The sequence below is a fragment of the Rhinolophus sinicus genome, linkage group LG15 (genome assembly GCF_036562045.2).
Source record: "Rhinolophus sinicus isolate RSC01 linkage group LG15, ASM3656204v1, whole genome shotgun sequence".
Taxonomy (NCBI): Eukaryota; Metazoa; Chordata; class Mammalia; order Chiroptera; family Rhinolophidae; genus Rhinolophus; species Rhinolophus sinicus.
The window spans coordinates 46966956-46994020 of record NC_133764.1 but is presented as its reverse complement, the minus strand read 5'-3'; the positions used below and the strand labels follow the sequence as shown (position 1 = coordinate 46994020).

At 54.3% G+C, this 27065-nt stretch overlaps 2 protein-coding genes across 10 annotated transcripts in view; one reads left to right on the top strand and one right to left on the bottom strand.

Annotated features, from left to right (window-relative positions):
* Positions 1-257: 257 nt before the first annotated feature.
* THRA (thyroid hormone receptor alpha) lies at positions 258-19825 on the bottom strand. Its single transcript, XM_019747569.2, has 9 exons — positions 19649-19825; positions 9163-9512; positions 6690-6757; positions 6010-6110; positions 4049-4196; positions 3249-3454; positions 2103-2249; positions 1210-1468; positions 258-660 (listed from the first exon to the last, which is right to left on the bottom strand). The coding sequence occupies exons 2-9, from the start codon at positions 9213-9215 to the stop codon at positions 410-412; spliced, it is 1233 nt and encodes a 410-aa protein (XP_019603128.1). The 5' UTR covers positions 9216-9512; positions 19649-19825; the 3' UTR covers positions 258-409.
* Positions 19306-27065, top strand: part of MED24 (mediator complex subunit 24) — a 30590-nt gene continuing 22830 nt past the window's right edge. For 2 of the 9 annotated variants that reach the window (XM_074320055.1, XM_019747564.2), the window contains exon 1: positions 19325-19464. The gene's annotated coding sequence lies outside the window, so the exon portion shown is untranslated. Of the gene's footprint in view, positions 19465-26739; positions 26816-27065 lie in introns of those variants that run through there. The other 7 variants (XM_074320053.1, XM_074320050.1, XM_019747562.2 and 4 more) reach the window with 6 other exon arrangements.

Here is a 27065-nt window from a genome sequence, read left to right as displayed (position 1 = left end):
GAACTGGGGGTGGGGGGCTCTCTCTCTCCATGTATGTGTGTAGGGGGTGAGTTGGGGGCATCTTCCCCCACCCCATATTCCTCTCCCCTACAGTCAAGATGGCTTGTCCCCTCTTAGTTCTCCCTCCCTTCCCCTATCTTCTTAGAGGACGGGGTCCTGGGAAGTGCAGGACAAGGTCCCGGAGCCTCCCACTGTCCTTTTCATAGCAAGTTCATTTGTTTGCCCTGTCCCAGGGCTGGAGGTTCTGAGAAGGGAGGGGCTAGTGCAGGGGTGTGTGTGGGAGCTGAATCTATCCCAGGATGAGAGGAAGGAGAGAAGAGGTGTGGGGGTCTCCCTCAGCCCCCAGCTCTGCCCCTTCTCTCCAGGCTCCTCCCCACCAGCTCCGCACACCCTCTGGCCGCCTGAGGCTTTAGACTTCCTGATCCTCAAAGACCTCGAGGAAGAGTGGGGGGAAGAGTTCGGTGGGGCACTCGACTTTCATGTGGAGGAAGCGGCTGGCGTGGCAGGCCCCGATCATGCGGAGGTCAGTCACCTTCATCAGCAGCTTGGGCCAGAAGTGCGGAATGTTGTGTTTGCGGTGGTTGACGTAGTGCTCGAACGCCAGCAGGTACGCCTCCTGACTCTTCTCAATCTTGTCCACACACAGCAGGCCTGAGCGGTCTGCAGGGAAAAAGGAGGCCCGGGGGTGAGCAGGTGAAGGGAGACAGAGGGGAGAGAGGAGGGGCCGTGAGGGGAGGAACATACACTGTGGGGGGGCATGTGGAGGGGAGAGGGAGGGAAACTACATGGACAGGGATACGGAGGGATAAGCAAAGAGGACAGAGGGACAGAGAGGTGGGCCTGGGCAAAGAGAGGAAACTTGGAGATCGGACAGGACTGTGGGCGGAGAGGTTTGGTGGTCAGAGAGGTGGGGTGGAAATAGGGATAGAGAGGGGATGGGGGCAGAGACAAAGAATGGGGTAAAGATGGGACGAAGAGCAGAGGAGGGATCGGGAAGCAAGAGATGGGCCTGGGGAACAGAGGGGGGACGGGTGACAGAGCATGGCACAGGGGACAGAGGATGGGCCTGGGTGATGGAGATGACTTGGATGACAGAGGTAAGCTTGTGGGACACACTGGTGGGTTGGAGGGGCACAGGAGCTGACGAGCAGAGAGACTAAGATTAAGGACGGAGGATAACGATAACCCTCCCAGCCAACCCGCAGGTACCTGTTGACATTAGCAGCACAGCCTGCAGTAGAGCCACTTCTGTGTCATCCAGGTTAAAGGCAGAGAGTGACTTGCCCAATTCAAAGATGGCGTCGGAGACTACGCCCAGGCCGCCATTCTTGAGCTGCTCCCGCTTGACAGCCATCTCCCCACTCAGCGTCAGGGTGTCACTCTCGGGGTCATAGCGGACAGCCGCCCGCAGGGACATGATCTCCATGCAGCACCCCTTCAGGAGGATGATCTGGTCTTCACAAGGCAGCTGCAGAGCGGCAGGGCCACAGGAACACTCAGCATGCCCCACTCCAAAAGGGTCCCCTGTGGGTGTCCCCTGGGAGCTGCGAGGCCACCATTGGCCTCAGCCAGTAACATGTACTCTGAACAGCTAAACTTGCACTGGGCCACAGACAGGCCCTATTTCACAAAACCTCACAATTATCCCTTCATTATCTCCATCTCCACTGCAGATGAGGAAACCAACATGCAGGAGAGTTAGGCAACATGGCCAAGGTCACACAGCTAGTATGACAGCCTGTCCCCAGTCAGTGCTCTTTAAGATGAGAGCTCTCAGGCTGCCTTAGAGTTGGGATGGCTACGTAGACTTCAGGGGACTGGGCACTTGCTGGTTCCTTCGGGTAAGGTAGTGGGGGTTGGGTATGGGAGAGAGACAGAGAGAGAGAGAGAGAGAGAGACAGAGAGAGACAGAGAGAGACAGAGAGAGACAGAGAGAGAGGAGGGAGACAGCACATGCGCTGCGCTGTGTTTGTTAACCCAAAGGAATTGCTCCTTGCCCAGAGAAACTCAGATGAGCATGTGCTGAGACTTGGTGACCTGGGAAGCAGCCCCAGGTTTCCCTCCAGTGTGGCACCATGTCTCACCTCCCATTTGTCACTCACCTCGGAGAACATGGGCAGTTTTTTGGCAAAGTCCACCACACGGGTGATGGCCGGGGTGATGATCTTGGTAAACTCACTGAAGGCCTCTAGGTCCACCTTGTCTCCGTCCGGCATGGAGACAATGGGTGACTGGCCAATGTCATCAGGCTAGAGGGAAAGATGGGGGTCAGCAGGGGCTACAGACCCCTTTTAACAACTCTCACTGAGGTTCCCTGCCCACCAGGGGGAGCTCCAAGGCAGTTTGGGGAAGATGGGCCACCAGTACCTGGGATTGCTATGTCCTAGGCCTACGGGGCATCACTTTCACCTTGGGGCAGTGAATAGATCAGAGCCAGAGCTCCACGTCTGCTAATAATAACAATGACCATAAGGGTAGTAGAAGTAATGTCATAAAAATAGAAGCTATATTTATTGAGTATTTAATATGTGGACAGGCGTTAGGCTACGTGTTTTACGTGTATTATCTCATTTAATCCTTACCATAACCCTGTAAAATATTATAATTAGCTCCATTTCACAGATGAGGAAACTGAGGCATAGTGCAGCTGACTAATAAGCCCAAGGTCACATGACTAATAAGTTGTAGAACCAGGATATAAACCCAGGCAGTCTGACTACTGACGGTTACACGTACATCTGCTTGGTATTTGAGCCTGTATTCTTAACAAACAGCGCACTGTTCCACCCCTAGGAACCAGGTAAGTTTTCTGCCTTCCCCCACCATATGCAAGCAACCATCCACACTCAAGCTGACCATTCACTTGGCACTCAGTTTTGCCAGGGTCTAACACAATGCCTGGCTCCCAGTAGGTCCCCCAAAATACTGTTACATGACTGTGTCTCACCCTCTCCTCCCAGTCACTATGGGCAGGAAAAAGAGGAGAGGTCGCCCCTGTTCACTAGAAATTCGATGAGGAAGGCACGGCCCTGTCCTCATGGAGCTCCCAATCGGATGGACTAGGCAGGACCCCAGACAGCAAGCAGTGACACATATACAGGTGTGTCACCAAGACCACCAAGTTGTGGAGAGTATCAGCTTTGGGTCGGATTAAATTAAGAGGGCTCCCTGGTGAAGGCAAGACCCTGAGCTTGCTCTCCTCCCCGAGTCACCTAGCTGCCGCTCACCCCCAACCCCTTTCTCCTTACCAGGAATTTCCGCCTCTGCTTCCAATGGCTGCCCTGGGCATTTGTGCTGCGATGGGCCTCTGTGGCAACATGGATCAGATCCCACTCTTCAGGAGTGGGCTCTGGTCGCTGCTGCAGTGATCGGATCATTTCTTCCTTCCGTCGCCGCTCCCGGTTCTGCTCAATCAGCTTGCGCTTGGCCACCCGCTTTGAGTCATCTAGAACCACTGTTAACAACAGGGAGACATACGCCCTTTGCATGACATTCTTTACGACCCTCTCAGAAACTACTCTTCCCACTGTACAGGTTGGGGAAACTGAGGGCCAGAGAGGTTAAGAGACTTCCAAATCACTGGGACATCGACTCCACTTTGGGGTGCTTCAGAGGCATAGCAGGTTCTGGCCACAGGGCTATGGTGATAGTAATTATTAGAAGACCCTGCCACCCGATCCTAGCCAGTGAAAGAAGCCCTCTCTCACCCAGAAGTGGGGTGTCTCCTCTGATAGTCAGGAACACTGTGCTAGGGTGGGGTGCTCAGGATTTCCTTCTACCCAACAAGTCCCTCTAAGGCCTGGAGTGGTAAAAGGCAGGTAAGCACTGGGGCTCGTGCGCAGGGCTCAGAGAGGAATCCTCTGCTTCCTTTTCCCCAGGGATAAGGGAGGCAGGGACCAAGATTCTGAACATTCATTCCTCCATCAGCCTGTCCTGGATTGTCACTCTGTCCCGTGGGCCCTGAGGGTTCCCTGGAAGGGAGCTGCTATTATCTGAACTTACCCCCCCCCACAGTCACCTGGCCCGACTCCCCCCACGATCCCCTTACAGTCCATGGCCATGCCCACGGCAATGCACTTCTTAAAGCGGCACAGCTGGCACTGGTTGCGGGTAATCTTGTCGATGACACAGCAGCTGTCATATTTGCAGGAGTAGGTGGGATGGAGGTTCTTCTGGATTGTGCGGCGAAAAAAGCCCTGGGGTTGGGGGGAGATAAAGCCTGTTGTGGTCATGAGCTCCCCTTCCTGAACCAACCATGCAGGTCACTGAAGGGTGAGGTATTAGTGAGGGAACCTGGCATACTCCTGACACAGCAAGCCCAGGATCACCGGACTTTGCCAGGACTTGGGACCTTAGAAACACACATCCTCAGCTCCCCAGGCTGCTAAGGGGTGGGGGTACTTGGTAGGGATGGTGTTGGAGGTGAGGATGACTGCAGTGGGGATATCTGGGCCTGGGATGGTATGAGGTGCTGTGAAGCCTGAAGGAATAGTAGCGTTGGAAGTCCAATGCATCCCTGATTTTCCTTCTTGCTAAATGACTAAGAACAACACTGACCCCCAAACCTTCTCATATATGCTGCCTGTTGCCCATGTGGTAGAGTTCATGAAATTGGGGTGGGGTGTCAAAAAGTCTGAATATGGCAGTGGGTATGAATTCTAGTAGCTTTAAAAGAAAATTTTCAATTTTATATATCATGTTGAACACATACTACGTGCCAGGCACCTGTAAGCCTTTCTTTGATGCATCATCACATTTAACACTCATGTCAACCCCATGAGGTAGAAGCTACCACTGTCTCCATTCCACTGACTAGAAAACTGAAGCTTGGAGAGACGCGATTTGCCCAAAGTCACCTAGGTTGCTTAAATTGCCCAAATGGCTAAATGGACAGCAGAGTCAGAACTGGTCCAAAGGTACGGGACACCAAGATCTGAGCTCTCAGACTCTGGGGTGCATTAAAATTACCAAAACGCTTACCAAAAAGACAGATGCCTGGGCCTCACACTAGATCTATAAAATCAGACTCGTTAGGGGTCAGGCATCTCTCTCCTTTTGAGATGCTCCTCTGGGACTCAGATGTCTCTGAGGGTGAGGCTCCTTGGTCTATGTTACATTGCTTGTATTACATCCAGGGAAACTGCTATGGGACTCTAAATCCCTGGTGGTCTTGGTTTGGTTGACACCCAGACAGAGAAAAACTTAAAGTCTTAACATATCTTTAAATATTTCTGTTTCTTGGAAGGTTTTACATTTTCAGGAGGTAATGATCCTGGAAAAAACCATGCAGGTTGATATGTCCAAAGTTGAAGTCCAATAGCCCCCCCAAGTCTATGACCTTGTGCCTTCTGCCCAGGGAGACTCTGCCATCCTCTTCTCCTCTGGGCCCCACTGTGCCCCACCAGCATCAGTTCTCGACCCTTTCAGATTCAGGAGAAGCAACTGGGGAGCTTGTTCCAAGGCAGATTCCTGGGCTCCACCACAAAGGTTCTGCTTGAGGCCTGGGAATATGCATTGAACTAGTACTGCAGGTGGCCCATGAACCACATTTTGAAAAACACTGATGTTGGCTTCCACTGATGTCTGTCTCTCTCTGGTAGGCTGTGACCAGCTTGTGGGCAGGGTATGTACAACACCCCTCACATGCTGAATGGATGGATGATAGCTGGCGTTTACTGAGTACGTCTTATGTGCCTGCCATTGTTTTAAATACTCTGTGTGAATGATCTCCTTTAATTCTCCCAACAACTCTATGTAGCATATTATCCCCATTTTATAGATGAAGAAACTGTGGCTCAGAGAGATTAGGCTTCTTACCTATGAGGAGCAGGGTAGGGATTATGAATGAACAAATGAATTAATGAATAAGAAAAATGATGCTGATGTAACAGGTGGGCTTTCGGTTACATGTCTATAGAGCCATCTGTTGTGCCAGGTACTGAGGGTCTTACAGGGGGTGAGACGGGGGTGCCGGCGGTGGGGGAGGGGCAGGAGCTGGCTGGTCCATACCTTGCAGCCCTCACAAGTGATGCAGCGGTAGTGATAACCGGTTGCCTTGTCCCCACACACGACACACTGCTCGTCTTTGTCCAGGTAACTAGGGATATACCCTGGGAGGGAGGAAGGGAGGCAGGCATGGCTTGGGCCCCCGGAAGAGAGGCTCCTACATTTTCTCCATCCCCCAACTTTTCCTTCCTGACCCATGCCCTAGCCCAGACTCCCTGAAGGGCAGAATCCTAGAGACTCCTCAGAGGTTATCTTGTCCATCCCCTTCCCTAAGAATATGGAGAATCCCAGAGTTCTTCTGCCTGCCCATTCAGGCTTTCCTCTTGCTGCATCTGAGGAGCGAGGGATGCAGGAGAAGGAGAAGCAAATATCAGCAGCTCATCTCAGGGGAATACAGCCCCTCAGCCCTTTAGCACAGGCCCTGATTCCACGGTGAGGGTGGGGGTCTCAGGCAAGAGTGTCATCAGAGAAGGGAAGAGGCTCTTCCTGACCTAATCCATCTTCAAGGCTGAGGCATGCCCACATCACCCATCTCAGCTCCAGACGAACCCATCCCAAGCCCTCTCAGAGGCTCTCCCCACAGGACACAGGAGCTGCTGGTACATGCCCAGGCTCCAGAAGAGCCCTGGCCTGGTTTCGTGGGCTTGAGGGCAGGGAGGAAGGGCACATACAGCCAGGCTCACCTGACATGCTGGTTTTCAGGGAACATTGGCCGTTCTTTCTTTTTCGCTTTCCATCTGGTGACCTGGCACTGGATGGGGGCAAAGTGGGCAGAATCACAGAGCAGTCTTTGGGCAGCCCCCTTCTCATCCAATAGGCTTATATAAGCCCCCAGGCCCAACTCCCTGCATCTTGTGTCCTCATTCTACCTCCCACCCCCAGGTCAGCTGACAAAACTGAGAAGGGTCCAGCTATCTAGTAGCTTCAAGGAGAGAGATAAGGGGCTTGGCTGCAGCACAAGCATGTTCTAGGGCCCTAACACACACACCACACACACACACACACACACACACACACACAAATTATAGAAACTTAAATACCCATAATCCACAAGATATCCACATACTTAAGCCTTCAGTTCATGACTCACGCAGAAAGAATCTTCAGGACATGCTTAAAGCTATATAACCTTTAAAACACACACATATACATGCAACACAAGACCACTGCATATGACTAGCTATGCAGTCGTCAGTATAAACCCAAGCATGGTAAGTAAGTACCAGGATCTACATATCTACGTAACTTTCAGGTTACGCTCCAATGTGTTATATGATCACTAGGATATACCCATGTGTTACACAGCCCTCTGGACAGGCACCTAATAATACCACGCCCCTCCCTTCAGTAAACATGTTCCTTGATTTTCCAGGTCATACACACATGCTACATAACCACAGTGACTGAACTCATGTGACCAGGACCTTGTATAGTGCCTAGCAACTAGAACCTAGAACCAAGAATATGAAAACAGGAAGGGACTTCCAGCGTCACCCTGCCCATGGCATCCATTTAACAGAGCAGCAAACTGAGGCCCCACTTGTGCCTGGTGACACTGTGCACTGGAATCAGAGCCAGGACAAGGACCCTGAGCCCCTCCATGCACGGTATTAGCAACCTTGAGCCGCTGTACATATATGTTGTGAACCTCTCCACACACGTGTTACATAACCTCAGCACACACAGGTTACATAAGCCTTCTACACGCATGCACGGATTGTATAACTTCCCACACCAGGCATGTCGCACGGCCCCTCCCACTGGAGCCTGATGCAGCTCCCAACACACTGACACAGTGACCTTGGCCAGGGTCACAGTCAAAGACAGCTCTGTGTTCCACGCCCCCTGGGGACTACCCCTGTCTGATTTCTACAACGGTTGGAAGGTCAGATCTCCCTCCCACCTCCAGGAGGGGAGGGTGTGGGGGAACTCCGGGCCACCTAGCCCCAGTTGTGCTGGCGGTCTTCACCAATTACAAGATTTACAGCTTCTAGGTGCAATCCCAGGGACAGCCACAAGGAGGCGCAGGGACATGGGGGGGTGGGGAGGGGCTGCAGCTCTGGGGGACCGGGAACCAGGATTCCCGCCTTTCTCTGGTTAGGAGCAGACTCTCCCAGACCCACAGAAGTCTGGGCAGGGAGGTACAGAGGCTACCAGTGAGGGTGACGCAGTGACACGTCAGATATTCTTTTTCAGAGCCCCCCGTGGGGTGAGGTTTGAGGGGAAAACCCCCAGTGCCCTACCCAACTGCCAGCCCCATCCACTTCCTCCACCCCTCCAGGAACCCAGTCTCGGGCCCCAGGGCTTTGCCTGGCCAGGCCTCTGGCCTCCTGGCTCAAGATCTGGTCTCCTAGGCAACAGCCACTCTGCTCCCCAGAGCACCCCCTCCTCCACCCTATCCCTGGCCATAGGCACGGGCTGTCCCCAGCTCCAGGGGCACCACACCAGAGCTCTGTGCCACTTGGAGTGGACGGGAGAAGCAGAGACCCTCTGGGCTCCTCAAGGGCAATGCAGATCATAGGTAGTCCATCCCCAGCAATGTGTGCAGGGCTGATGCCTCCTCCACGTGTGAGTAAAACCTTCACAGCTGGCATTCACTTCCACTTCCTGGGAGGAGCTCCATGGCAGTGCTTGCCCTTGCTTATGAACAAGGAAGAGCTTGTGGGGCTCCCAAAAGTTTCCAAATATAAGAGTGGGCTGTGACCGACAGTTACTGGTGCATGTGCCATTAACTGTCATGTCACATGCACCATGGCCTGTGGACCTCACACTAGTGATCAGACGTGAACAGGCTGGCAGGGAGAGGAAGCAAATGGCAAGGCTGTTGGATTCCAAATGCTCAGGTGAGGGTGGCTGAGGGGACATAGGGGGCATTTGAGACTGCCCAGTACTGTCAAGGGAGGGGCCACATGCCTGCTGCATGTAACTTCTCAGCTCTGTGTCACCTCCTCACTCCAAAACGGGCATCTCTCAGTCCAGGTGCCTAATTCCCTGCCACATGTGAATATGACCTCATCTCCTGGGCAAAGGTAGGCAGCAGGCTTGCTGGCCTTGCGCCCATTCCCCTAAAGGCCCAAGCTCAGCTCTCTTTTGCCCAGCCAGGTGAGCATGCCTGCTGCCTAGGAGTTGGCACAACCTAGTTGCTGGATCTATTACCTGTTCTCCTCTGGGTCTGACCCACACTCCACCTTGCTTGGCTTCTGTTCCATTCACTTCAATTCCATCCAGGATGCCCTCCAGCACGCCAAGAGACTAGGGTGGGCACACTGGCCCCCCCTGCACGCCCACCGGCCACCCACCCCCCGCCACCAGGCCTAGGGCACAGCACCCATGGTGCCCGCCTCAGCACTTGGCCTTTCACACCATGCCCTATGCCCCAAGGGGGACAGGTGGTGAGAGGGGCCAGGGAGTGGCAGGTGGTGGGACTGGGGGGAAAGCTGGGTCTGTGAGGGGAGGGGTCCTGGGCTTGGGGAGTAGCTTCAGAGTCTTGTCCTGTCCAGAAGTCCCTGTAGAGAGAGGAGAAAGGCAGGGATAAGGCGGCGCCATGGTGGGGGTAGATAGACAGGAGTCCTTTGGGGGCAACATTTTGGGCTCCTGGGGTTCATAAGATGGTAGTGGGCATGGAGGGCAGGCACAGGGAGAGGACCAGGATGACCCCTCAGATGAACAGGTATAGCAGGCAAGACTGGAGATCCATGTCCTGAGCCCCAGACATGGAAAGGGATGGAGGGAAAGAATGAGATCATCCACGTACCATGTGTTAGTCCTCACATTCAGGTAAGGGCCTGGCTGGTAACATGCATCGATTAAATGTGAGCTATTGTTACCACCAATCTAGCCAAGGGTTTATAAAACTCATCATGATATAGGGCAAGAGGGGACTAGAAACAAAGCTGTTTTCAGCCCAGGCGTGGGGGGTACCCATGAAGGAAGGGTGTGGGGTGTGGGCCTGAGGGGCAGGGATCATGAATACCCATCTGAGTACCTTACTAGATAGAGACTGAAAACCATGGGGAGCCAACCTCCCCTGTTGCTGGCCAAGTTATGATTCTCCAACCCTGGCCTCCCAAGGACTCCAAAGCTGTCCGTAGAAGGTCCCGAATCACACTTCCCAGTCTGAGGACCAGATATCCCAGTTGGTTTAGCTAAGCTACCACCCACCAGGATGACAAGGGAAAGGGGGAAAGGAAACTAACACACGCTAACTAAATAGATATGTGCCCAGCAGATAAGTGGGCAGAACTTTACAGATGAGGAAACTGAGTGTCAGAAACCTTGGTCATTCACTCAAGTTCACACAGCTAGTAAGCAGGTGGCTCAGGGATTAAAACCTTGAAGCTTGGCTTGACTGCTAGCCTTGTTCTGCTACCTGGGGTTCAAGGCAGTGCCAACCTGGGCCCACCTTTCCCTCCACACTGTACCTCTGACCACAGGCTCCAAAGCTGAGGCTTACTGTCTGCACACATAGGCAGGTGTGGGCATGTGCGAGGGGGACAAAGGGTGCAGTTCCGTACACACAACTTTCATCACGTGGCTGCTGCACCAGAGACCTCACCCCTGGGCCCCCCACCCCACCCCCAGGAACTGATAAGGAGCCAGGGTAGGAGGGGAACGGTGAGATAAGTTAGGCCATTGGGCAGGGCAGGGCAGGGCAGTGGGACAGGGCCTCTGTACTCAGGCAAGCCCCCAGTGTGGGGAACGTGGCACGAGGACAGAAGGGTGGCCCATTCTGTTTCTGGTACCCCCACAGACCAGGACTGGGCAATGGGGGCTGGACAGGAGACTGGGTGGGGGGGCGGGTTGCAAGCAGGGAGCCTTAGCCCAGAGAGCCGTCAAGAAAGTAGGTCAAGTTTTTCTTGGCTTGTAGAGAAATTCCTGTTATAAATTTATAATGGCGTAGCCAGCTCTAAGGGGTGGAGGTGGGGGGAGGAGGAGGAGTGGGTGGGGATGCCCAGGGATTGGGCACTGGGGCCTGCTGCCCTAAGCCAGAGCAGTGAGGGGTAGGGGGCCAGGGCAGTCGTGGGTGTTGGGCTGGACAATAGAGGGCTATTTTCTGTCGCCCGTTTCCACTTCTATCTGTGTCCGATGTGGCTTCCTTGGGTCTGTCTGTAGGCATATGAATGTCTCTCTCTCTCTCTCTCTCTGGGTGTCTCCCTGTTTCCCCCCCACCCCCAACCAGGCTGTGCCTCGGTGCTTGGCACACCCTGGCTGCGGTGCTGCCCCTGCCTGTCTCCTACCCACCTGGCATGCTGCCACCACTTGTTTACAGAGGCTGGAAAAATCCACTCGCCAGCCGGAGGCCCAAGAGCCCCCAGGGAAGGGAGGAGGCAGGCACAGGAGTGGGCATGCTGAGAGAGGGGCAGCCCTGGGGAGAAGGCCCTGGGGGCAAGTGAAGAGGGCCAGGGTATGTGAGAATGGGTATTAGCAGTTGTGGGCTAGGCCGGCCAGGGAGCACCGGCAGCAGCCACATGCCATGGGCAGTGCCTGCCCCGGGCCATAGCTCTGGAGGGCCCCCTTTTCCCTCACCCCTGCTACTGCCAGTTGCTACAGGGCACACCTGGGGCAGTGCCAACCTAAGCCACCATGTTTATTTTCCCTTCCCCCTCCCCAGCCCAGCCTTAACTCCAAATGTGTCTGGGCACTGCCAAGGGCTTGCACGTGCCCGCGGCAGGGAGGGGGAAGCTCTCTGTCTGCTCCACCTCTGAGTCGAGCTGACTGGTGCCCTGGTGCCTGTCAGTGCAGCCCAAGCTACACTGAGCCCCTGGCAGTGGACAGAGGCGCAAGGTGCTGCCCTCACTGCTTATGGCACCCTCACCTGGCACTGAGCAAGAAGCTGTTACCCCTAGAGACTCCTTGTCATCTCTCTAGGGACATACCTGGACCTCTGAGATGACACAGAGCAAGCAGAGGGCCCAGCATGTGGGGAGGCACATACCACGTGAGCCTGTGTTAGCTGTGGGCAGAGAAAGGTTGGCAGGGAAGGGGGCTGGGGCGAGGGTGCCCACCCTGAAGGACAGCCTCGCTCCCCTCCTCCTTGAGTCCAGCTCAATTCCCCCAGTTCCTTCCGGGCACATCCCCTGCAGAGGCAAGGCTCAGCCCCAAGGAAGCAGAGTGGGTGGAGCTACGGGGTTCTAAGACTAGCCTGGACGGCCGGACCGAAAGACCCACCTGTCGGCTGGCCTGGCCACCCACTCTCTCTTTGTCAGATAAGAGCTACCGGGTAGCAGTGTGGGCAAGGTGCCCGTGGAGGGGGAAGCATTTCATTAAGCTTAAGTGCTTCTACAATGGGGGGACAGAGACAAGCGCCCAATGCGGCATCCATGGGCACCATGCCAGGTTCCCACTGCCAGACTGTCCCACTCCACAGTCCTGCAAACCCAGGGGACTTTCCCAAAGGACTTCTGGGCCTGCGAGAAGGGACTCTCTGCCCCCAAAGTCTAGCCCCAATTCTATACACACTACTCTCCTGAGTGTCTGCTCTTGGCTTTGACCCCACCTGTCTGGGGCCCTTAAACTTTGTCCTTAATGCTCTAAAGAAAGCCCAGCCCTCCTCTTTGCTAACCACAGAAGGAAAGACACATTCATATAGCGGGGGTCCAGAAAAGGGGAAAAAGAAGAGGACAGGGGTAAAAGGGACGATGGGGAAAGAAGGGAAGAAAGATGAGGAGGGGCAAGAACAAAGAGCTGGGCAGGGATGGGGGTAGAGCAGGGGATGCCTAGGAAGTAGAGGGAAAGGAAGAAAGGCAGCAATGAGAGGGGGGTGGGGGATGGGGAGAGAGGGGTGAGGTAGAGAGGAGGACAGATAGGGGAGGAGAGGCAAATGAAGGAGAGGGAGACAAAGAGAGAAAGGTAACAAAGAAAGATGGGTGGGGGGGTGCTTTATGCCCTGCCTAAGTCCCACCCCATAGAGGCTGGGGGAGGGGGGAGTAGAAATGGTTTCCACGGTGACAGCTGGTTCTTGGTGGCCTGGCATGTGGGCTATTAATAGTGCTGTGGGTAGGTTCACACCTCCCTCTCCCCTTCCCCTTTGCCTGCTGCTAGGGTGGGGGGAGATACCCCCCCCCCAACTCCCACTGATCTGGCGTTGATGCACTGACTCCACACCATGGGAGCCAAAAAGGGTGATGCTAAAAGGCCCAGGTGGCCACTGTAGCCCAAACATATACAAGGGCATGCACAGGCAAACACAGGCATCTGTGTGCAGACACTGCCGCCTGTGCCAGCGTGGGCTCCCATGGGCAGCCACAAGCACCAACAGCCCCTGGGAGTCTGGTGGCGGTGGAAGCTGCAGAAACAACCCAGGCCCCCACACCGAGGGGTACATGCCTCTCGGGGTTGGGACCTCTTTCTCCTTTCCCAGATCCCCCCTGTTCTATTCTTGGGTATGGACTGACCAGGACTGCCCCACCCAACTCACTGTTATCCTACTGCCAGGAAAGAGAGGAGTGAAGGCGGAAAGGAAGGTACTACTTGGCAGGTGTGAGATGGCAGAGGAGTACACAGACACAGGCACCAGCTTGGCAAGGAGGAAGGAGGGAGGTAGGGAGGGAGGGGAGGAGGGAAAGGAGGCAGCACTCCTTGGTGGGCTCTCACTGGGCACACATGAGATGGGATTCTGGAGCTTAAGGGCAGTGATCCTTAAGTCTGAACTAGCCACTGTGGGACCCTGGAGGCTAGAGAATGGGAGATGGGGGTGGGGGATGTGACATAAGGGGGAGATTGGATCAACAAAGAATCCTCTCCCCCAAAAGAATAGAACAGGAAATTCCCCCCTGTAGGTCAGAAACAGAAGGACATAAACAGCAGCCTTGACTTGGGCCAGATGCCCAGTGTTAACATCAAAGACTGTGCTTCCCCCCAACATAACCTCACCCACCTGCTGCTCTCCTTTCCCTGCTCTCACCCCAGGCCAGCTCCAGTCAGGCATCAAGGTGGGTGCCCAGGTCTGGAGGTCACCTCCATCCCCTATGCCCAGCCCCTTCCCTGCCAACCCACAGAACTTCATGTCCCCTGCCCCAATGCCCCTCAAGAATGGAGGTGGGAGATCCAAGCAGCCAAGAAGGCTGAGCTAGGAGCACCCCCAAGCTGGGCATGGCACATTCTCCCCACCCTCCCCCCAGCAGTCAGGGGTAATTGGAGCTGGGCGCTGGGGCAGCTGAAGGCTAGAGGCATGAATGTCACGGGGCCCAAGGCCCTCACTGCAGATGGTATCATGGGCACAGGGCTTGGGGTCCTCCCTTCCCCACTCCCCTCTTCCAAGGAGGAAGAAGGAGGCCACAGAGAGGAGTTGTTCCCAAGCCCTGGGGAGTATTGCCCAGGAGGGAAAGGAAAGGCAGGGATGTTCTCCCAGGCACCCCAGGGAGGTGGAAGCTAGTCCCCACCCACCCAAGCAGAACTGGCAGAGAGAGAGAGAGAGAGAGAGAGAGAGAGAGAGAGACAGAGACAGAGACAGAGACAGAGAGACAGAGAGAGACAGACAGGGAGAGAAGGAGAGAGAAGGGGGTAGGGGAAGGGGGGAGAGGGAGGGGAAAAGGAGGGAAGGAATGGGGAGAGATTAAAAAGTGTGTGTGTGTGTGTGTGTGTCTGCACGCTCGCGCGCGCGCGCGCGCGCACGCGCGCAAGTGAATGCAGCTGAGTCTCCGGCACACACACGGACACGTGCAGACACACACATTCATCGCGCATGCGCACAGCGGCAGGCTTCGGGTACCGTTCCATAGAGATTCAGAGCCCTCCCCATCTCACACATGTACAAAACACGCACACAGGGATGCGCGCACAACACTCCCACTCACTGATGTGTACAAAAACGCAGATAGCCACCAAAGCCTCGGTCCCCGTTCCCCTTCCTCCGCCCACGCGCTTGGGTAAAAGAGAAAATGAAAACAGGCAGCTGGGCTCTGCGAGCCAAGAGCTCATCTCTTCCTCACAAGAGGAAAAGAGGATGAAGAGGAGGTGCCCTGGGGCTTGGTCCGGTCACGCTGCTCTTTGCCACTGCTGGGGTGTGTGGCTGTACCTTTGGCCCTAGTCTGCAACCCCAGGCCCTGGTCCCTAGACTGAATGCTCACCCCCAAGGAAGGGGGGCAATGACAGCATTTCCTGAACACCAATAAGTTCCATCTTGCTCCCCTTGTCTACCCAGAGAACTTCTGACTTCTCCCTCCGGAGCACCTCACACAACAGGTATACAAAAGGGAGGTCCTCTTTGGCACCCCTGCCAGGGAGGAGGGCAGGCGACACCATATGTCTGAAAATTATATGCTCCTCCCCACCACCGCCATACCAGCCCCAGACACCTCCATGAAAGACTGAGAAGTATCTCTGGCTCCAGGTGGCATGTATATATCCCCACCCTAGAGTGCCAGACCCTGGGAGGCCAGGAGAATCCACAGGCGTTGCTTATCACGCTAGGATGCAACACAGATTGAACACAGGTGTCATCCCATGGTATGTTATGTACCATTCCTCAGAGTGAGGTAGGCATCACTGTCTCTGGATGATGAAAACTCAGGTTCAAAGTCAGCAACTGGGGGATGGCAAACACCCAGCCTCCAACTCCCAGCCAGTGCTCTCTACCGTGGTCAGGTTTGCCTCCCTCCCCAAGATGCACAAAAGTCCCCCAAGCACCTTTGCTGCCATGAGAACTAGAGCTGAGATTGGCTCCCAGTGGCCCACTACAGGGCATCCCCCCATTGTCCTTGCTGCACCTTGAAGAGGAGTTGCTGAATTAAAAAAGGGATTTGGGGGAGAGAGGAGTCATCACCAGACTCACAGAGGGAAAGAGGCAACCCAGGATAGACCCTGAATCTCAAGGCACCACACATACCACATCGGTCCTTACTCTGTGCCTCCACCCTTCACACTAATGCCCCCTCCATGCATGGGTGGGGAATCTAGTGTCTGTCAGCCAGGGCTGGGTCTTGGTTGATTGGTTGATGGTAGGTAGCTGGGAATGGTGGGTCCCCAGGAGAGACAAAGGGTGCTGTACTCTACATTCAAGCAGGGTTAGGGAGAGGAGCCTGCTTTCCTTGTTATTTTGCTCCCCCACTCCCAGTGCTGAGACTTGTCCCAACAGAGATGCAACGATGCCCAGACATTCATGCCTGTGCCCCTAACTAGGAGGGGAGGTGTGTCCCAGGCTGAGATGCCAAGGCTCTTTTTAAGAAGAAGCTAAAAGGCGAGGGTCAGAGGGCCTCCAGGTTGCAAAAACTTGTCAGGGAGAAAATGGTGATGTGAAGTGTGAGTAGAGACTAGGGACCCACCATGGCTACCCACCCGCCATCTCATTTCTGTTCCTGTGATGTCTAGGAGATCAATTCTCCACCAACCTTCTCCAAGAAATCCAAGGGACCCTAGCCCACAAGCGTCCTCACTGTAAGCATAAGTGCTTATCATGCACCATGCATACAGGACATTACCTGTTAGAGGAATGATACCTTGGTCTTTCATCCAGCTACGTGTTCCCTGTGACTAAACTTCAGTTTCCCCTTCTGTAGCAGCCCATGGATTCTCTATGGTAGAATCACTATCAATGCCTCCTGACCCAAACAGGCCGTAGCTAGAGGAGAGCATGGCCAGAAATGCTTGGTGTCCCCTGCTCAGATTCCCTCTCTGGAAGATTTGCTCATTCTGCCGCCCTGGGCTGAAGCCTGCACTCGTGGGAGAGGGCCTCACTCAGCCCTGCACATAGTCTGGGCAGCTGTACCCTCAGAAGCAGGCTCTGAGGCTGGGCAAAGAGGACACAGCTGTTGGGCATCTCTGAGGTAGGTCTCAGCTGCCAGGGGTGTGGAGAAAGGCCACTGTGGGTCCTGCCAACTCCCGCCACTGCCCATGGGGGTGATTCTCTTCCAGTGGGTGAGTGTAGAAGGGAGCTCCTCACTGGCTTGGTTAGGAGCTAGTTGGATGTGGCCTGCACACCCAGCTTCCACTGATCTGGTGTCTCCTGGCAGAGCCTGCCAGCCTGAGAGGTCAGCATGGGCAGTTGGTGACCCCTTTCCCTTCCCCCCTTTCCCAGCCCCCAAAACTTGCTGGCCTGCAGCTGCAGCACTGAGGAAGTGCAGGATGTCCTGAACAGCCAGCTGAGCCCCCCGCCCCCCACCCCAACCTCTCGATGACCCCAGAGACAGGGCAGGCGGGGACTGAGGGGCGGGGTTTGAGTATTAACAACCGGAAAACTATGAAGAACATCACTGCCAGTTCCCAGCTCAGAAAGGAGGTTGTGGCAGAAACAGACAAGAACAGGGGTAGACAGGGGTAGCGACAGGGTGAGAGTTATAGTCTGGCAGAGAAACAAGGAGAGGGAATCAGACACAGCAAGACAGAGCAACAGAGAGACAGCGTTAGAGAGAAATTCCAAGTCAAAAATACACATCACTCACCCAGACACTCACCAGCATACGGCCTCCTAAGGAAAGCTTCCAAGTTTAGCCAGGAGGGCAGAGGTGGGAAAAGGAGCCAGACTCAGGGTGAGAGGCAGGAACTCAGCTGGGGGTGAGTGAAAGGCCCCAGAAAAGGCTCAGACAAATGACTCCAGCAGGGGCAGCGAGATCTGCCCCACCATTTGTTTTCAGGGTGGGGATGAGGACTGCAGCACCCCGTCCCTTAGCAGCCAGGATAATCCCAGCTGGTGGGAGTCACTGGACACTGCTTCAGGCCCGGGACTCGGCCCTCTGGAACCCCCCTGCCCCTACTCTTTGCTCTAGTTTCTCTGTCCCTCAAAAAAAAAAAAAAAGCTGAGCCTGGAGGAAGAAGACAGAAGGAAGCTTAAGGGAAAAAGTCCATGACTCTGTGTGCATCTCGGGGTGTGCGTCTAGAGTTGTCTGGACACAACTGTCGACCTGGACCTGTGACTGTGTGGATCTGAGCCTTGTGAACACCTTCTGCACCTGAGTCCCTGGGACTGTGTGCAAATGAGTGCACCTGTGTCCGGAGTTCCCACAGTCAATCCATTAACAAGTATTTACAGAGCACTTCCTGTGCTAGGCTCTGGGTGGGATCCAGCACTCTTGGAGTGATCCTGCCAGGTCTCAAGCTCACTATCTTGTAGGGTGGGATGACAAGCAACGGAGAACATTATCACAAATGCATGCCTTGCACCATTATGCAGGAAAGTCTTTTCACACAAATTTCATTTCCTTGGGAGCAGGGGTTTTGTTGTATACAGAACCTCAGAGATCCACAGAAGTCCAGGAAAATACTTGTTGCTAAGTTGTGTATACATGTGTTGATGTGTAACTACCTTTGCGTTTGACTAACAGCAACTGTCACAGCAGGCGTTGATGCCTGTGTGACTGGGCTCATGCGAGCACGTGTGTGCCTGTGAGTGACAGGGTCTTTTGTAATGTGCGGCGGTGTGCAATTGCTGTGTTCATGTATGCATGTGATAGTGACTTTTTCTGTGTGGGTGACAGCGACTCCTCCTTGCCCCTGTGTGTGACAGCGTCTCCGTGTGACCCTGTGCGTAGGTATGTGCATGGGTCGGTCTCCCGTGGGTGTGTCCCATCTCTCTGAGCTCCCCAGTGCAGCAGCAGCCTGCGACTTCCCTTGTTCCCATGTGGGTGTGTCCAGTAGCTCCTGTCCTTGAGTATGCCTGGGTGTCCCTGGGTGTGCATGTGGTTGTCTATGTGGGCATATCTTGGTGTCTGCATGTCACATTTGCTTCCCTTCTCATCTTGGACAAGAGTCCCCTTCATCCCTTCCCCCTCCTGGGGCCAGGGCCATCATTGAGGGGTGGGCTACCATCCCACTGGCTTCCCTCCTTCGACCTCCACCCCTGGAAACAGTGGCTCTCTCCATTGCCCCTATCACTCCCCCTTCCCCAGGCCTTTCTTTCACACGGGACAAGGGAGGGCCCCAGACAGAGAAGGGGCACCAGAGGAGACACGTTGCAAGGGGAGGGAAAAAGGGGGGGTACACACAACACAGGTCCATTCCTCCCTCTCTTCCCCAACCACCCTAGCTTGCAACTCTAATCATCTAGGGACCCTCAAATACACTCTCCCCCAACACACACACACATACACACACACACACACCTCCACCCCACCCCCAGCCGCGTTTTTTGCAATTAGGAGTGTTGCAACCAGAGAGCCATGCTCAACTGGGGAGGCGGGTGGAGGGGGGGCTTCCCTCTCCCCGGACCCTTGCAAGCCCACTCTCCACCCCACACATACTGCCCTCCGCAGCTGGAGACAGCTTTGCAAAGGCCACTCGGCCTCGGCCTGGAAGGCTAGGGGTGGGGGCTGAGGGGCAGGCCTCCCGCGCACCGTAAACAAACCGCGGCGCGGCGCGGCGGGCGGGGGCGCTCGGGCGGCCGGCAGCGGGGCCGGGCCCGGGAATGCGCAGCAGACGGGCCGGACAGAGGCCGGGCGGGCCCTCGAGGGGGAGGCCTGGACGCCATCTCCGCCGGCGAACCCTGGGGCCCACCGACCTCCTAGCAACACCTCCCTTCCCCAGGGCGTAAGTTGCAAGCTCCCGGGTTGTGACAGGGTCTCAGGGGCGTCGGGGGCAGGCTAAGGTTGGCGGCGGGTCCCCCCCGGACGCCCCCAGCCCGCCGGGGAGCTGGCCAGAGAGCCCTGTGGCTTTGCATAATCAATCGTGAGGTATTTGCATATTAATACCCCCCTCGCTCCCTCCCCCTTACCTCGGCGTGGCGCGCTGGACAGGGCTGGGCAGCGACGCGGGGTCTCAGCGCCCCGTGCCGGGGGCGTCCATGGGGGGCCGGTGGGGCCCGGGCCGCCCGCCTCCTGAGCCCGGGTGTGAGTGCGAGTGAGCGCGGGGGGGCGGGGGGCGAGTGTGGCGGCCCCGCGGCTCCTCCGGCAGAGGCGGCGGCCGCTCTTGGCTCCTCCCTCCCCCGCCCCGCTCCGGCTGGGGCTCTTGCTCGGCGCGCCCGGCCGGCTCGCGGCTGCTCCCTGCAGGCCGCCTTGCCGCCGCCGACCCGCGCCCCCCGCCCCCCGCCGCGCCCCGGGACCCCGGCCAGCCAGCCGCCCGGCCGCCCCTCGGCCGCCTCTGCACCCGCCCAGCTCGGACTCGCCCTCCCCACTCCAGGCGTCTCCAGCAGGAGTGATACTTGGTGACATATTTTGCAAAAGATGTCATTTAAAAAATAGTCTTCTGTTGCTGGAAGAATGGAAGGTTTTGGTGTTTGCACCATGGGGATGGAGAAGGGAGTATTGACGAGATGCCTGCACCTTATAAGTAGGGCGAAAGTCTAAATACCAAACCCTTGGAGGTTTAGAGTTTGTTTCTGAGTTCGGGTCTCTTCTCTGCCAGTAACTCACTGTGTGACCTTGAGCAAATCACCCCTGCTGTCGGGGGCAGAGCTTCCTCAACCTTAAAATACCAGGGTTGGGCAGGTGACCCCTGAGGTCTTTTTAACTTCAATCATCTATGTTTTAAATTCTTTTGGAGTTTTACTCGCCATTACCTTCCTTCCCCTCATTTCTAACATCATTACCTGATCCACTGGCTCCCCTTTCAAATGTCACCCTATTTCAATATAGGCTCTTTTTATTCACTGTCATCAGCCATTTCCTCAACAATCTGGTCCTCTTGCTCTTCTGGGGAGGGGGCAAGGCTTGCCCTACCCCGTCAACTCTCAGCTTCACAGAGGTGGTATTTCCTTCCATGTTTACCCCCACCAAAATCCAAATGGTATCAGGGCCAATTTAAGGAAGGCAGCCTGCATAAAAATGGATGCCCTTCCCCTACCATCCAGCTCCCACCCACCCTATTGCACACACACACACCTGCACTCATGGACATAAAACCATCCCAGTGACGCCAGAGCCCCTTTCATCTCCGGATCTCCGAGCGCCAGGCAGAGCTCTAATTACCCCAGCACCCCCTCTGGCCCCGCCGGTTCCCCTGCTGTCATTAGCCCAGTTTTACCAGCGGGGGCCACAGTCTTCCCACGGCTTTCAGGGCAGGGCCCTGTCTCCACAGTCTGCCGTTGGAGTGTGTGTGTGTGTGTGTGTGTGTGTGTGTGTGTGTGTGAAGGGGGAGCTGTTCTACAAAAATCACTTGCTAAGTGTGGGGGTTCTGACCAACAGCCTATCTGAGTTGGGCTGCCCTGGTTCATCTTATTCTCAGCCACCTGCATCCTTATCTCTGTTGCAGCCACTTCTCTTACAGGGGGTATTGGGGTCTACCGTGCATGGGGAGGGGACGGAGCATCTCTTGGGACCTGCTGGAATCATGGGGATGAGAAGCATCGCTGGGATGAAAGCCTGGGGCTGCAGAGTGGAGTGCTGGTGATGAGGGGTAGGCCATGGGTGAAGGGAGCCTGCAGTGTGGAGTCGTGGCAGCTGCAGTAGGGAATGGAGGCTGCAGTGTGCAGAGTCAGCATGCAGTCAGTGAACCTGTGGGTTCGGCCTGGCCTCACAGTGGACATGCAACAGCTGCAGTGTGGGGCAGGAGGCTGCAGCGTGCAGTGTGAGGTGCATTGAGGGTAGCTATCTGCCCTTGATACCACCTCCTGGGTGATCGGGTTTCGCTGAAACCCTGGGGAGCAAAGCTGTGGTGTGCAGCATTCAGGGTGCATGCTCTACCCTGTTCGGAAATAGTCTCTTGGGATTGAGCTGCCCAAGGAGTTGGGGGAGAGAATCCCAAAGCATGGGATACATTTATACTCTGCATCAATCAGGCAGAACCAGGAGGCAATGGAGAGGTCTAGCTGTCATCTAATTAGGGCAGGGCGACTGAGTCCAGAGGGAAGATGACAGTGATATGGTTTTGTCTCCCCTCCATTTTGGCTTCCCCCACCATATCTCTCTATGACGAAAGGCCTTAAAGATATTGGGTGAAGGAGACTTTTTGAAATCCTAGACCCAGAGCCATAGAAAATGAAATACCTCCTGATCTACCTTTTTTTTTTTTTTTTTTTTTTTTACCCCAAGGGCACAGTGGGGCACCTTGAACTCAAAGACAAGTGTTCACCATTTCTATCTTCTCCTTACCTCTCTCCCTGTCCTTGGTTCCCAATAAGGGCTGCTAACAGACCTGGGCAAGGGCAAAATGAAGGGCACACTGCCTCTAAAGTAGACATTTGGCCAGATGCCAGGACCCAGCCAAGGTCCGGGCTTATAGCCCCTGTCCCTGTGTTTCATGGCCCTTTCCACCCCTACCTACCCCCAATTCTTGAAGCTTCTAGCTCGTCTCGGAGTCATTTCATCTCCAGCTCCTCTTCTTTCCTTACCATGAAACCCCACCTGGGCTGTCTCCTCCCATCCCCCCCTCCTCTGCTTCAGGGCTGTCTATTGGGAGAACAGGAAGGTGGGGCACAAGTGAGGATGGGTAGAGACCCTCCAAGGGGATATGCTTGGCAGCCCCCTCCCTCTTATATTTTCGTTGCCATGGAGGCAGCAGGAACAGCCTGTTCTCTGGGCTCCCATCAGAGCAGCTATGCCCAGGCCCCTCCCTCTCTTCCTTCTTCCTTTTTCCCTCCCAGACTGTTGCTAGGAAGCACCCCAAGATTTCTCGAGGGCCCCACCCCTAGAAACCAGGGATCTAGATACCTTTCTGAAGAGCTTCCCCCAAAAGCCTTGAAGCCAAGACCCCACACAGCATACTCCTCTCTTGCCAAGAAGCCCCAGGCAGTTTGGGGAAATAAGGGATAGGCCCTCAACCAGCCTGTCTGGGCACTAGCTCTGTGGCCTGGGCCTCAACAATTCCCCTCCCTGAAATCATTTTGACCTCGTGGATGGTGGCAGCAAGTGATAAGCTGTCCAGCAGAGACCCCTTGACTCTGCAGACACAGCCCCACTTATTGGGGAGTTCTGGGAAGACAGCAGAGGAAACTAAGGTACCGCCAGCTAAGAGAACTTAAAACCCAGGTGTTTCTTTCCCCTTAGTGATCTTTCAATCAAGAAAAGATGGTGGAAATAAAGGAAAGAAAGAGGGGACAGTTTATAGGAGCTGGGGATCAAGTGGCTGGCAGAGATGAGAGACAGACTGGGGAATTAGCAAATAGTTGCACTGCTAAAAGTAAAGTGGACACTTTAATGCCCCCTTATCAATCATCTTTATCCTATCAGATACCCTGGTTATGGGTCACAAAAAAGGGAGCCAGGTAAGGGACTCAGGCCAGGCTGAGCCCGGCTTTTGGTTAGCTGAGGCAAGAAGTGGGAAAAGTTGACACCTTCTCCATGACGTCTTTCATGATTTCTCCTGCTTTTATTCATTCATTTGACACTTTTTTTTCCTTTGAGCATTTAATACGTGCCAGGTATTGGATCCCCTAAAGTTCCCAGCTTCTGGTTTCACTCCCACACAGAACCTGCTCATCCAGCCTTTGCCAAGAGGAGAGAGGAGGGAGGAGGTAAGGGACCGGCTTCTTTACCATAGAGTTTGGGTCTTACCATACCGCAGCCCTCCCCATCCAGTTAAAGGACATGTGGGACAGGCTGGTATGGAGGCCAAGAGTATAGAGTGGCTCTCAGGACCTGGGGGGGGGGGGCAATGCAAAGGAATGGCAGGCTGGCCTCCTTCTCTGCCACTGTCCAGGCCTAAGGATCATAGTATCTCTTTTCTCTGCACTGGGAATGCGGAGAGGGGCGATGTCCTTCAGGGTGTTAGAAAACTACTCCCAAGGATGGTTCAAATTCTGCCTTTTACTGTTCTGGCTGGTCTTTTTCTTGACCTCTTGTGAGGTCAGTGGGAAGACAGAGATAGGAAACTGTAGGGGATCCAGGGCTGTCCCTGAGTTGGGGCCACCATGTAGGTCTCTCCCCCATCCTCTCCCCCTCCCCCAGATAGATAGAAAGCAGGGATTTTGATGTAGGGACTGGTGGGGAGAGGGAACTGCTTTGGAGACAGCTGTGTAAGAGTGTGTAGGAATCACTCTCTTTCCCCATCCATCTGCTGCCAATTAACTCCCCACAGTGGGGGGACCCAGGCAAGCTTCCAAAAGAAAATATTCCATTAGGGGAGGAGACTGACTCAGTTTCCCTCTGTGCCTTATATGCTTACCAAGTATTTCAGTGTTTCTGGGTCTAGACTCTTACCACTTGTCCTTATACTTCTTTCTAGCCTAGATAAGGAATGTCTCCAACCCCCTGAGTGCCCAAAACCCTGTTCCTCACAGCCTCTTACTCCACCCCAAGCCTATTCTAGCCTTTTCTGCCACTGCTTCAGTGTTGCCATGTCACTACCTGCCTGGCTTCCATCTGCCCCTCTTCTCCAGCCAGACCCCTTTCCCAGCCAGAACAGCCAACATGATGAGGAGGTTAGAGCTCAGGGATAAGAGAGCAGAGGTGGGAGCTCAGCATCTACCAGTGCTGAGGGAGAGGAAACAGACAGCAAAAGGAAGTGGGGTGAAAGGGGTTTTTGAGAGGGACTGTTTCTGGGGAGAGTTTCCCTGCACATCCGAAGGGGATATCAGCATCTCTTCTCTCATGCACTGGAGGATTATCATGGAGTCCCACCCTTGTGGGGAAGCCAGAGAGCTTGTGGGTCCTAAGAAGCTACTGTGGTGTGGAGGGAAGAGGTGGTGCATGGAAAGGCTGTCTCTCATATTTACTGACTAGAAGTCAGGACAAAGTAGAGAAATTGAAGATAGCCCTTGCCCAGAACTAAAGGAGTCCTTGTGGGAAACCCTGCAAAACTTAGAGAAAGGGCTACTGGTGAGAGGCTGACAGGGTGTGGGGGGGAACGGGGGGGGGGGGGGGCGGTAGATAGCCTGACTGCCACCTCCCTGCCACTGGGAAGTGGGAAAGAGCTTCCCCGCCTCCAAGATCTGGAAGGTTTCCGGCCAGAGGGTGATGGCTTAAGCTCAGAATATTACTATCCTCAGGGCCCAAATATTCCCCACTCCCATGTGGACTGGACCCAACACCCACTCAATCAGGAGCAGTCACTAAGTTGACAGCTTCTCTCCCACAGGGGCAGTTTTGGCTATGAGGGATGGGAAAGAAGCTGCAGGATCCAGGAATGGCTGAAGGTGGGGAGCCCTGGGCTGCAGTAACAGGAAAGGAATGAGAGTAGGGGAGCAGGCAGAGATAGGGTGAGGGGCCTGGGAAAGGAAGGGAGGCCAGGTATGTGTGCAACTGCAGAGAGAAACAGGGTTTGTGTGTGTGGCTGGGGGTAGTTTGGAGGTTGTAACGAGTCTCGGTTCTCCCTCCTTTCTGCTTTGGAAGCTTTGGCTATACATATTTGGCAGCTGTTTTGTATAAACAGTGGTATCACTAGGGCAGGCACAAAAGGGAGCAGAATAGAGGGGCTGTGGGTGGTTGTATGGGGAGGGAGAAAGGCCGTAGGCAATAATGACCTTAATGGGATGTGATCTGGCGCTCCTCTAGCTGCACCTTCCCCTTCAGAAGAGGAGTCCTTGTCTCCCTGTTTAGATTATGCTCCAGAGACCCAGATATTGTTATTCTTTGTCCTAAGGGTCACAAGTTTGTTTCCAGGGCCTGAGTGGGCTGCTCTCCCAGATTCATTTCCCTGAGCACTGAGTTTGCCACTGAAAGGGTGGCCAAAACATGGTTGGTTGTTGGGGAATATCGAGGGAGCTTGGACTCATGGATTAGGGAGGATATCAAGCTCCTCAGGGCATGGGATGAGGGGCTGAAAATAAGGGTGGCAGGACACTGGCTGGGCCTGCATGTTTACTCTTGTCCCTGGTTATAAATGTTAGGGACAACCTGTTCACAGCACAGGGCAGGGATGAAGACTGTGATAGGGAGGCTTAGACATTGGAACCAGAAGTGAGGAGCATTTGCTTTTGGGCTTCTCACTGAGGGGGAAAGAAGGGCCAATGCCTGAGGCCATGGACATAATTATCTACAATATGGTTCCACAGGATAAGTGAGACATCACATTTTTTAAATATATATTTAAAATTTTTACAATTACCGTTGAAACATCACATTGTTTTTAATAATTATTTTAAAGAATGTTTTTAGCTACAAAGGAAAAAATGTGAAGACAGTAGATGGTCCCCACCCTACATTAGTACGGTACATTTGTTACAATTACGATTATTACAGTTGAACCAACATTGATACATTATTATTAGCCGATGTCCATGATTCAGTCAGATTTCTTAGTTTTCATCTAATGTTCTTTTTCTGTTCCAGGATCACGATATCCAGGAGACGAGTTACATTTAGTCATCATGTCTCCTAAGGCCCTCTTGTCTACCACAGTTTTTCAAACTTTCCTTATTTTTGATAACCTTAACCTTAGTTTCCTCCTTACTTTTCTTTCTACTTCTCCCTGTATTCAAGCAGTACGCAGGGCCAGGAGATTCTGGGAGGGCTGCCAGATTTGGGGGAGAAGTGGTGATGTGTGTGTAACTGAGGGAACCTCAATGTCGCCTCTGGAATACAGGTGTGGAAATGAGAACTCTGGCAGACCCAGAGGTTTAGGAAAGAAAGAAAAAGAGACCAGGATAGAGGGAACGTATTGCTAAACTAACGCCACACCCTTGTTGTGCCTACTAACTAGCGGGTAAAGAAAGGGTGTCAGAATATGATTTAAATGCCGGGTCTGCAGTGACGTCATTGGGCGACGCCTGATGGCGAGCGGCCTTTCGAGAACCCTCCCCCCTCAGCCTCCTGAGTCCCTGTGATGCCTCAGCTCTTACGTGTCCTTCCCTAAAGGAGAGAAATAAGTAGGCTGACTAGCTTAGTCGCTTGTTTTTCTCGCGCGCTAGCTCAGTCCGAGAAACTACAATTCCCAGAAGACCTCGTGGTGTGACCTGTCGCTTGCTGCATTCCTATTGGTTCATGTTTGTTACTCCCAGCCAATAGAAAATTAGCTCTTTGATAAGTGCCAAAATGGCGATAACTGGGACCTAGAACTAGACTGTCCGGTAGGCTTAATTTGGGGAGGTGGTGGATGAAAGGAAATAGGGAATTATAGTTTCAGGGCTGGGGAAGGTGGAGGAAATGGGGGTGGGGGTGGGGGTGGAGAATCTAGATTTGGGAAAATCTAGATTTTGGGACGCAGCTAGAGTTAAGGGAGTAATTAGGCAACTGGAACTGTCTTAACTCTTGTCCTTTTTACTCTTTGTATTAAGCCCCTTTGACACCCTTTTCTTAGTGCCCCAGTTCAAGGAGGGA

What these genes read in the sequence shown, in the direction of transcription:
- THRA (XM_019747569.2), bottom strand. Translation starts at nt 9,215, where the DNA reads ATGGAACAGAAGCCAAGCAAGGTGGAGTGTGGGTCAGACCCAGAGGAG. An exon ending in AACTGCCCATGTTCTCCGAG is followed by an intron (nt 1,469 to 2,102) that starts GTGAGTGACAAA and finishes GCCGCTCTGCAG; the next exon opens with CTGCCTTGTGAAGACCAGAT. An exon ending in TGTGCTGCTAATGTCAACAG is followed by an intron (nt 661 to 1,209) that starts GTACCTGCGGGT and finishes TTTTCCCTGCAG; the next exon opens with ACCGCTCAGGCCTGCTGTGT.